This window comes from Theropithecus gelada, chromosome 3 (assembly GCF_003255815.1).
Source record: "Theropithecus gelada isolate Dixy chromosome 3, Tgel_1.0, whole genome shotgun sequence".
NCBI lineage: Eukaryota > Metazoa > Chordata > Mammalia > Primates > Cercopithecidae > Theropithecus > Theropithecus gelada.
Window position 1 is genome coordinate 49970148 of NC_037670.1, and position 11787 is coordinate 49981934.

Sequence of the window (11787 nt, forward strand, 5' to 3'; positions counted from 1 at the left end):
ACTGAAACGTTCCTTCCGAGTGCCTGTCCAGCCTCCTCATCTGCCGTCTCTGCTCCGGTTCCAGGCAGTTTCCCAGCTACCTCGAGACAGTGACGAAGGACATCCTGGCCCCCAATCTGCAGTGGCACGCGGGGAGGACAGCCGCGGCCATCCGCACGGCTGCCGTGTCCTGCCTCTGGGCGCTCACCAGCAGCGAGGTCCTGTCGGCAAAGCAGGTACGGGGCTCCCTGCGTGCTCAGTGGACAGTGGCCGGGGACTGCACGGGCTTCCCGGCGCCCGGCGGGACTCCCACAGCAGGAACGTGGGGAGGCAGCCGCTGCACCTCCACCTGGGGCCTGTACCCCCGAAGGCTCTCCCCACACTGGCCGCAGCAGGGTGGGAGCCAGCACCGGGGCCGCGGTTCAGACAGCGGGCGAGAGAGCGGGAGCCCGGCCGTGGGCCCGGCCAGCCCCGTGTGCTGCGGGTTTCGCTGCCCTGGATGAGGGTGGGGTTTCTCGGGTTTGCGGCCCGACGCTGGCTACAAGACCAGGAGTCGAATCCCGGGATCCAGGCTAGAGGACAGGCCGGGGCTTTCCACGTCTTTTCTGTGAACACTTCCCGCTGGGACCAGGCGTCAGAAAACAGACGCTGATGCCCGCCCCGTCCTGGCCACCGCCCAGCGGGAAGATGCTGCCCCTGTGCCCGCGTGACGTGAGCGCCACCTCCTGGTACACACAGGGTGGTGCGGTTGGTGCTCCAGCTGCAAGCCCCACATCAGTGGGGTCCAGGCGAGCCATTACCCTGGTGCAGGGTTAGTGCCTCACCCAGGAGTTGTAAACAGTGTACATGTTTTTTAAAAATCAAGTAAGCAAGTTAAAAATTGGTCAGAATCTAAATTTTACAATCACGATTCAAGCGTACTTCTTAGGTAAAGCTTTCAAGCCCCATAAGTCCTTCCAGGCAGGAGTGCACGGATGGTGAGCCCCTCCAGGACAGATATGAGTCACGTCGTGTGTGTTTGCCGATTGCAGATACAGGACGTGCAGGAAACACTGATGCCTCAGGTCCTGACCACCCTGGAGGAGGATTCACAGATGACACGACTGATTTCGTGCCGTATTATCAACACGTTCTTAAAAACCTCGGGCAGCATGACGGATCCAGAGAAACTCATCAAGATTTATCCTGGTAGGACATTTCTGTTGTTCACAGCCTATGTAGTTACAGTCGGCCCTCCGTATCCCTGGGTTCCGTTTGCATCCATGGAGTCAGCCAACCTCAGATCAAAAGTATCTGGGGCAGGGTGCAGTGGCTCACACCTGTAATTCCAGCACTTTAGGCAGGAGGATTGCTTGAGCCCAGGAATTTGAGAGCAGCCTGGGCAACATAGTGAGACCCCATCTCAACAAAAAATTTAAAAATTAGCCAGGACTGGTGGCACACACCTGTAGTCCCAGCTACTCGGGAGGCAGAGGCAGGAGGATCGCTTGAGCCCAGCCTGGGCAACAGACCAAGACCCTGTCTTTAAAAGTAGATATATGTGTGTGCGTGTGTGTATATATATATGGAGAGAGAAAGATATATATATGGCTATATATATACATGTTTGTACATTAACACGTACAAACACAAATTTGTATGTATATTTGCATATATAAATATGTATGTATTGGGGGCAGAATTCCACAATTCCAAAAAGCAAAGCTTGAGTGTGTTGAGCACCGAGTACAACGTTGAACCCACGTGAAGGAAGCGTCGCATGGACACTGCATTTGGCATTAAAACAACGTTGAACCCGCGTGAAGGACAATGTGGGACATTGTATTTGGCATTAAACGTAATCTAGAGATGATTGAAGGTGTGCAGGAAGATGTATGTGGGTTGTGTGCAAATACTATGCCTTTTTTTTTTATCAGAGACTTGAGCATTTGAGGATTTTATCAGAGACTTGAGCATTTGAGGATTTTGGTATCCTGGAGGGAGTGGATTCTTGGAACCAAACTCCACAGATACCAAGGGACTACTGTATTTAAGTTTGACAGTGGTTTGTTTTATAGAAAAAAGTAGAAAATGTGGCTGGGCGTGGTGGCTCACGCCTGTAATCCCAGCACTTTGGGAGGCTGAGGCAGGCAGATCACGAGGTCAGGAGTTCGAAACCATCCTGGCCAAAATGGTGAAACCCCATCTCTACTAAAAATAAAATATTAGCTGAACGTGGTGGCGGGCGCCTGTAGTCCCAGCTACTTGGGAGGCTGAGGCAGGAGAATCACTTGAACTCAGGAGGCAGAGGTTGCAGTGAGCTGAGATTGCATCATTGCACTCCAGCCTGGGTGACAGAGCCAGACTCCATCTCAAAAAAAAAAAAAAGTAGAAAATGCTTCTCTTTGACTTCTGTTCAAGTTGGTACTATGAGAACAAACAGCAATGACATGAAATATCACAAATTAAATGGCATAGCAAGAAGCAAGGCAGAGGTCTCCAAACCAGCACTGGGTGGGGGTGACAAGGCTCAGCTTCCACGTGGCCGGGAGTGGAGTCCTTAAGGGTTGCAGGGTCCCCCTAAGCAGTGCCCTCAGGGTGGGGTGGCTGGAGCTGCCTGTGGGAAGACGGGGCCGGGCCACCCTGCAGCCCGGTGGGGCCAGGGGCACAGCCTCAGTGTCACCGCCTCTTGGAGCCCAAACCCCAGACCAACCCCAGGCGAGAGTGAGCACTGGGGAGGGGAATGGGGTGATCGACTCGAAGCTCCCGAAAAGCAGCAGCACTGAACAGAGTCATGAATTCAGAGAGCCCCTCACTCAGGGCAGCCTGCACACAAACCCCTCAGGACAGGGTCCCCACCACCCAGGCCATGGGCCAGTACCTGTCCGGGTCCTGTTAGGAACCAGGCTGCACAGCAGGAGGTGAGAAGTGGGCGAGTGAAGCTTCATCTGTGTTTACAGCTGCTCCCCATTGCGCACGTTACCACCTGAGCTCTGCCTCCCGTCAGATCAGCAGCAGCATCAGATTCTCATAGGAGCCCAAATCCTATTGTGAACTGTGCATGTGAGGGACTGAGGTTGACGATCCTTATGAAACTCTAATGCCTGATGATCTGTCACTGTTTCCCATTGTCCCCAGATGGGACAGTCTAGTTGCAAGAAAACAAGCTCAGGCTCCCACTGACTCTGCATGATGATGAGTTGTAGAATTATCTCATTATGTTACAATGTAGTCATCATAGAAATAACGTGTACAATAAACGTAACATACATGAATCATCCCGAAACCATCCCATCCCCGGTCCATGGAAAATTGTCTACCACAAAACCAGGCCCTGGTGCCAAAAAAGTTGGGGACCACTGCCTCATAACACCAGAGACCCGGCGCTAAGGGCAGCCTCGCACCCAGCCCGGGAAGGAAGCGCTAATAATAGAACCACCTCAAAGTTACCTTTTGTGAAGTGTGTTTAAGATCCTCAGAAAGCTGAAAGAGTAACATCCACTAAAAACAAGTTGAGAAACAAGACAAGCAGGAATAAAGAACAGACGGAAACGGGAACGATCACTGGGAAGTCCAGAGCGACAGGGATGGCGTGCTGGCGCTACTTTCAGGAAAGGAGTTACCCAGCGAGGGAGGAAGGGGGATGGGGTGGGCAGGAAGCAGCCACTCCGGCTTTCCTGATTATCTCTAGTTTGTGTGATTATCTATACTTTGTGTATTTATGCCAGAAATGTTTAGCAGTTTTTAAAAGATGGTTCCTACTAATTCCTGGAAATGAACGGAGACATCAGAACTTCACACTCTGTGCTTTGGGTCAACTCTAGACTGAATGTGGCTGAAAACAGAGTTAGTGAAGCGAAAGCCAGGAATGTGGAGTTCCCTGGATTCACAGTACATACGGCGCTGGGCAGAAAAACTGCCTCCTGCTGAACTCTTGAGGTCCGGGTGCCTTTCTCACTCATTCTTTCACCTTTGCTTTTCTGTTTTTATTCTTGTAGTAATAAACATCCTGTTCCCGCTGACTCTGGAACAAGTTCAACCCGTGCGATTTGTTGGGAGTTCACTCACTTTTTAAAACAGGAGCCAGCGGAAAGGCTGCACGCATTTGGGTGTCTGAGCGCGTTTGGGCGTCTGGGCCGCAGCCTCCTGTGTGGTTATTCTCACTACAAAAGGTTCCTTGAGAGGCTCCTTGCCCATTAGTGCCAGCTCTGGGCTTCCCAGGGTGGAGTGTTGGAGAAATCATGGCCTCCTTGGCGGGGAAGGGAAGGATGTCCTGAGTTGGGAGCACAGGCAACCAGGCCTCCCAGAACAGGCAGACACAAACGCGAACAGCAGACAGGCCAGTGTGAGCCGATTCTACCTGGCTTAGTCGTGCATGAAAGGAACCCTAAACTGGTACAAAAGTGGACCTGCAGGCCGTCCAGGGAGTGATCATCATAAAAACACAATAGCCAATGCCACTCTGCAATTCCACAGTCGGCCGCGCCAGCAGGAGGCCTTGGAGGATCCTGTCCATGCCCATAGACATTTGCTAGTGGGCCAACCTTGGGTGACTTGATCATCTGACTCCGTCCTTCCTCCTGAGACACGTGCAGTGAGGGCACCACCATGCAGCAAGGACACCTGCCCTGCAGCTAGATCACCCGCTGTGCAATGAGATCACCCTCTGTGCAGCGAGGGCAGCCGCCGTGCAGTGAGCATACCCGCTGTGCAGGGCTGCTTCAGGGTTTGGCACCGTGATGCCTGGATGCTGTCCGCGGCTTCCTCCTTGGTGCCTGTGTTTGGTGACTGGAAGGCCCAGCACCCTCCGCACCTTTCTCCTTGGTCCTGTGTTTGGTGGCTGGAAGGCCCAGCACCCTCAGGGCCCAGCACCCTCAGGGAAGCACCTGGCTATCTCCCAGGAGTTAACCCGCTGGGTCCCACTTGTCTCAAAGCCTGGCTTGGCGCGACGGCCTGAACTTTGGATGTTTTTCATGCCTTTCGTTACACAGGAACCGCTTGCTGAGGGTGGATCATGCCCTCCACATTGCAAAAGCAGCAGAGACCCAGCCCACCCTCGTGTTTGCAGAGGGAAGATGGGCCGCGTGCCAGGCGCAGGCAGCCGCCCCTCCGGCGTCGGGAAGACAGGCCTCCGGATGGTTTTGCAACTCAGTCGTCTGCAAATCTCCAAATGATGCACAGAAGGGGGTGCCAGAGATTTTTTTAAGATGATGTGAAAAAAGCATAAATTTGATAAAAATTATATCCATTAATCTTATAAGTTTCTACCCATCAGGAAGGATCATCCTTCTCTTTTCAGCAGCAGAAAACTGACTACAGTAGGGGGTTGTCTGTCAGTGAGTCCTCAGCTCTGGTGGGAGGGCAGGGTCGGAGCTGGGGAGGGCGGCCAGCTCAGGGATCTGAGCATCTGGGAGCAGGAGGTGGAGGCCAGGTGAGCACACAGCTGCGGGGAGATGGAGGCCAGGTGAGCACACAGCTATAGCTACAGCGGGGCTTGGGTCTGCTGCGCCCACAGGGCAGGTTATTGTAGGGGCCACAGCAGGGCCTGGGCCACCTCCACTCTGTTGGCTGGGGTTCAGGGGTCCCAGGGTCCCAGGAGCACCTTGCATGTGGCTCGAGATGCACGGAGTCTCCAGCGAGGTGTGGGTTTCCTAGGACCCCAGGGCAGGTGCCCCACGGGAGTGCGAACTAAACGCCTTTGTGGACGTTTAGACATGAAGTATCTGCTCTAGACTCACACACCTCACTCTCTCCTTCCAGAACTCTTAAAACGCCTAGACGATGTTTCTAACGACGTGAGGATGGCAGCCGCCTCCACCTTGGTCACCTGGCTGCAGTGTGTCAAGGGTGCTGACGGAAAGTCCTACTATCAGAGCAGTGTCCAGTACCTGTACCGAGAGCTGCTGGTTCACCTTGACGATCCAGAGAGGGCCATCCAGGATGCGATTTTAGGTGAGACTCCGACGGCTTGGCCTTCGTTCTGATGCCTGCTTTCAGCACCTGCCACGGGCCTCTGTAGCTGAGCCGTGTGACCGGCCACAGGGCCCTGCGGCACAGGGCCCTGGGGCACAGGAGGGGCCCCAGCTCCAGCCTGGCACACACTTGAGTTCTTGGCAACCCCTGAGAGCAGCTGTCTTTGTGGTGATAGCCGCTGACATTTCCTCTAACAGAAATCAAAATTGAAAGCATTCTAGAATATTTGTTAATTGTTTAAAATAAAGTAAGCCCAGTATATATTGACACAGATGACTTGTGTTTTTGAAAAGTATTTTCCGAAACAAAATCATCTGCAAGAACAATTTTTGCAAATGTCTTAAACGTGTAGCTTGATGGAAGACAATGGACTTGCACATCTTCCATACAGTCAGTCAGTCATGATGTGTATGGCTCTGGTTGAAATACGTGGAAAATAAGCTGACCTCGCCTGTGGCTTCAGGTATAGTTGGACAAGAGAAGAGTATTTTAGTAGCCTTTTCAGATAGGCGTGGGCCTTATTCGATACCACGCCAACAGCGACATGGACTGCCCCTTGAAGGTCACTCACAGCGTGGGCCCTGAAGCCACAACCACAGAGCCTTCCATGCTCAGTGTGTTAAAATCCACTGGTCCATCTCGCACTTGAAATGTAATGATTTGCTTTTTTTTCTTTTTTTTTTTCTTTTTTTTTGTTTTGTTTTTTGTTTTGTGGTGGTGAATATAATGACTTTGCTTTAACATAAAATTTGTATTTTTAATTTTTGTGGGTACACAATAGGTGTCTATAAGGCATGTGTGGTACTGTGATACAGGCATGCAGTGTGTGTAATCACATTGGGGAAATGGGGTCCCCATCACTTCAAACACCCTTTGTGTTACAAATAATTCAGTGATACTTTTCGTTATGTTCAAATGTGTGATAAATTATTGTTGACCATAGTCACACTGTTGTGCTATCAAATACTAGCTCTTACTCATTCTGTTTTGTACCCATTAACCATTCCCACCTCTCCCCCTGGCCCCATTCCCCTTCCCAGCCTCTGGGAACCATCCTTCTGCTCTATCTCCATGAGTTCAATTACTTTTATTTTTAGCTCCCACAAATGAGAACGTGCGGAATTTGTCCTTCTATGCCTGACTTACTTCAGCTAACATAGCAACCTCCACTTCCCTCCGTGTTGTTCCAATGACTGGATCTCATTTCTTTTATGACTGAATAATATTCCACTGCGTGTGCACCACATCGTCCTTCTCCGTTCTTCTGTCCGCGGACAGCCCGGTTGCTTCCAAACCTTGGCTGTGGAGAAGCGGGGCAGTCAGCATGCGCGTGCAGGTCTCCCTCCGCAAGCTGATTTCCTCTCTTTTGGGTATATGCCCAGGAGTGGGATTGCTGGGCCGTATGGGGCTCTATTTTTAGTTTTCTGAGGGCCCTCCAGACTGTTCTCCATAGCAGTACTAATTTACATTCCCACCAACAGCGCGAGAGGGTTCCCTTTCCTCCACATCCTCGCCAGGACTTGTTTCTGCCTGTCTTTTGGATAGAAGCCATTTTAACTGGGGTGAGAGGATGTCTCCCTGTAGTTTTTCTTCGCATTTCTCTGAGGAGCAGTGGTGTCGGGCACCTTTTCAGATGCCTGTTTGTCATTTCCATGCTAACCTGTGAGAAATGTCTATTCAGGTCTTTCACCCATTTTTAATTGGATTATTAGATTTTCTCCTGTTGAGCCTGAGCTCCTCATATATTCCAGTGATTAATCCTTGTCAGGCGGCAGTTCGCAGATGCGGTCTCCCGTCCCGTACCCGCGGGCTGCCCCTTCACTCGCTCATTGTTGCCTTTGCTCTGAGGAAGCTTTGGGCCTGAGTGTGCTGGCTTTGCCTTTTGACCTCATTTGGGAAATACTACGTGGACCTTGCGGCTGCGTCCCATTTCCTGGCGTGGCTACGTCCTGTTACGCAATGTCGGATCTTCCTGGCGTGGCCACGTCCCGTTACGTGATGTCGGATCTTCCGGGCGTGGCTATGTCCTGTTACGCGATGTCGATCTTCCTGGCGTGGCCACGTCCCATTACGCGATGCCGGATCTTCCTGGTATGGCCACTTCCCACTTCCTGGCGTGGCTACGTCCCCTTACGCAATGTCGGATCTTCCTGGCGTGGCCACGTCCCATTACGTGATGCCGGATCTTCCTGGTGTGGTCACTTCCCACTTCCTGGCGTGGCTACGTCCCCTTACGCAATGTCGGATCTTCCTGGCGTGGCCACGTCTCGTTACGCGATGCCGGATCTTCCTGGTGTGGCCACTTTCTGTTTCCTGGCGTGGCTACGTCCCGTCAGGCATGGTCAGAAACTCGGACCATCACGGCGTGGCTACGTCCAGTCCTGCGGCCTCAGAAATTCGGATCTTCCTGACGTGACTGCGTCTTGTTATGCGACGTCAGAAACTCTCCTGAGTCGGCACCAGTTTCAGAAGAATCCAGCCTTATGGCGGCAGGGACAAGCTTTGGATAATTCTGATTTTTTGTGTGAAAGCTTGACTTGTATCCTGGGCCACAAACCCTGTCGGTTGTCGTGGCAGTGAGGGACTCACGCCGTGCTCTGACCGATCCGTGTCCGCACAGCTAGCGTGGGTGCACTGCCCGTCCGTTCGCCATTCTTCCTAGGAAAAGCAGCTCGGCTGCACGACCCTGGTCCTCAGTGTGAAGTGGGGCACCTGGTGCCCACTTGCGGGTGGAAACCGTGTGCGTGAGGGTGAGTGTGGCGGGGGGTGCAGGCCTCAGCTGCTCCCGCACCTGCGCAGGTGTGAGTACGGTGACAGGCAGGCCGGGCGTGCTCTGCGTGTGACCACGAACCTGGCTTTGACTCACCCCCTGAAGGGTCCTGGGGACCCCGAGGGCCTTGGAGCACATGTTGGGAGTCCCTGCCTTGAGTCATGGAATCAGGTTGTCAACCAGTGAGGGAGCCCCAGAGCCCATGGACCCGTGGCACGGCCCGTGGTGCGGGTCATGGAACGAAACTGCAAATTGGAGTCCGATTGGAAATTGTTTAAAAGGAGGACAGCAGCCCATGTGCAGGCCTCGCTGGGAGAGCCCGTCCTGCCAGATCCACCCCGCATTCCCAGATCCCCACACTCCCTGGCAAATCCCAGCACTGCCTACTCCCTCCCGGCTCTCTTGCCTTGCACTGTGCACCATCAGCCCGAGTTCTGAACTTCCCCCACCCGCAGCCTCAGTCTCACTCACCTTCAGGACCTTGCTCTAGACCAAGAAGACCGGTGTGCCTGTGCACCAGCTCAGCCTGCAGCCCGGCCCTCTCACCTCCTCAGGACTGCACAGGGCACCTCCCTTCCCCACTGCGTGGTCCAGGCCATTCTTTCTCCTGTCTTTAAAAAAACGAACCACAGATGCCCTGGACGCCACCCCCCACCTCCCCCACCGTGCATCCGCCTGGCACCAGGCTCCCTGGAAGCAGCCCACGCTACCGCTCCTCGCGGCCCGGGGCCCGTGGCAGGCATCCGCAGCCATCCACCTGCCTGCACCTCCGAGCAGCGCCAGGCACAGCTGGCGGCCACGCGCCCTCCGCTGCTGCGGGATGCTCCTGCTCAGCCTCCTGGTCTTTCCTTCGCCCATGTGGGCCTCCTCACTGCTCTTCTGCTGTGTCTGCACTGCTGCCTCAGAGCTCTTCTCCTGGCCTCCAGACCACGCTCCACGCCATCCTCCACACCACCCTGCCCTCAGCTCCACACATCAGTGCAGCTGCCTGGTGCCGAACCCTGGGCTGCTACCCCCCTCCCTGACTCTGCCTGCCAGTTCCCCCCACCCTCAGTGGCCATCTGTCCTCAAGACTAAAGGCAGAGACCTTGGGGTCCTGGACCCTCTCCTAGACTCCCAGCAGAATCTGATAGGCTCCCCACCCACTGCAGCAACCTCCCCATCCCCTTCCTGCCTCAGCTAGACATGCCCGACCCCTGCTGGCCTCACCCCTGCAGCTCCCACTGCCCCCATCACACACACCACCACGAGCCCCAACACATCTGCCTTCCTGGTTTTCATCATCGGCCACTGCTTCGCGATGAACCCTCCATAAGCGTGGGCTCACTTCCGGCTGTGTCCGTGGTGCCTGGCCCGTGGCAGGTTTGCAGTCACTGCAGCAGGTGAATTGGCATCAGCAAGTTGGATAAGAAAGTCATCTATTTTTCCGAGCCTGTTTATTTGCTCCTGCGAGACCTGTTTCTGAGGCCAAAAATGCCACCTGAAGACACTGCAGGACATCATTTCATTTCATGGTCTACCAACAACTGTCAGGAGGCAATTTTAAGTTATTTGTATCCACGTTGTGACTGCCGTACACCCACCCAGCAGCATCAGGCTCCTCATATTCATGTAGTGACCGCCGTGCAGCGTCAGGTCACTTGTCTCCACGTCGTGACTCAGGTCATTCGTATCCACGTTATGACTGCCATGCACGTGGCCAGCAGCATCAGGTCGCTTGTATCCACATTATGACTGCTGGGCACCCATCCAGCGGGATCAGGTCATTCGTATCCACATTGTGACTGCTGTGTACCCACCCCACAATGTCAGGTCATTTGAAAATGCTTTTACGGATGCCTGGCCTTTAATACGAAGCTGATTTGCACGAGAAGTAAGATTGGTTTCATGTTTATTTCTGGCATGTTCACAGTGTTTTGCTGTTTTACAGAGGTCCTCAAAGAGGGCAGTGAGCTGTTCCCAGATCTCCTGGTGAGGGAGACGGAGGCCGTCATCCACAAGCACCGCTCGGCCACCTACTGCGAGCAGCTCCTGCAGCATGTGCAGGCCGTGCCAGCCACGCAGTGACCACGCCAGCACGAGCCACAGCACACCCGCATCCCCACCTGAGCCGGAGTTTGTGGCCTTCAAATCGCAGAAACAAGGTACCTCTGTGCCAGCAGTGAGACTGTGACAGCAAGAACGTACTCCTCGGGACACCTGCCCGCTCTTCCCCTGGAATAACAGCTTCTGAGTGGATTCTGCATTTTATGTGATTTGTTCCGTTCAGCGAGCGGTCTCCCAAACGTCTACAGCTGATGTGAAATTAAAAGTAAATCACAGCTGCTCATCATCTTAGTTTTTATGCCTCACATGTGCAGCTGGGTGCGTAGATCATCAGTTCCATCCTGCTTAGATGCCCACCGAGAAAGTTTTTATCTATTTAACAAAAAAGAAAAAAGCCAAAGTGATTATAAAGAAATGAAATCTCTTTTTGGGTTCTGTCTTCCGAAATTTAATATCTCCGTGAACAGACTAAAAGGAATTTGGAATCTTAACAACTTATCGAATTTCTCCTGTTTTAAATATATTGGGACTTTAAAGGTTATATATCCAGTCGCCGTATATTTTAAGTCAGTAATGCTGAAAGTGTTGAAAACAGAATATTTCATCAGATGTAATTTTGGTTGCTCCTATAGGTAGCAAGAAAGTAAAATCGTATTTCCCTCTCGCACATTCTACACCCAAGTGCCTAAAAGATCTCATTGTAAGTGGGTATTGTTACCGTAAGCCACTGTGTTCACACAAGGGGGAAATGCTGTATATATTTTTCAACAAATATTAACATTTATACTTTCATGTTTGAAAATTTAATTAAAAATATTTGTTATAATGATTGTGTATGCCTGACTTTGTGGGTTGGTAACTAACCGACACGTCAGGCAGGGATCCCAGCCTCCAGAATTCTAGGGTTCCTCTGAGGGATGTCCTAGTGCCCCCTCTGGACACCAGGGGGCAGGAGCTCCCAACACATTAAGGCAACACCCCGGTAAGGAGGGCCCCATAGGACTCACCTGGAGAGGGGCTGGGGCGTCAGGGTAGGGGCA

The 11787-nt window shown here is 52.9% G+C and overlaps 1 protein-coding gene across 2 annotated transcripts in view; it reads left to right on the forward strand.

Moving 5' to 3' along the window:
- The window catches only part of DNAAF5 (dynein axonemal assembly factor 5), a 53787-nt gene extending 42218 nt beyond the window's left edge, over positions 1-11569 (forward strand). For both annotated transcript variants that reach the window (XM_025378435.1, XM_025378436.1), the window contains exons 10-13: positions 65-215; positions 1011-1167; positions 5719-5910; positions 10632-11569. In XM_025378435.1, the coding sequence (XP_025234220.1) occupies positions 65-215; positions 1011-1167; positions 5719-5910; positions 10632-10768 (637 nt within the window). In that variant the 3' untranslated portion in view covers positions 10769-11569. The remainder of the gene's footprint in view (positions 1-64; positions 216-1010; positions 1168-5718; positions 5911-10631) is intronic.
- The last annotated feature ends 218 nt before the right edge of the window (positions 11570-11787 follow it).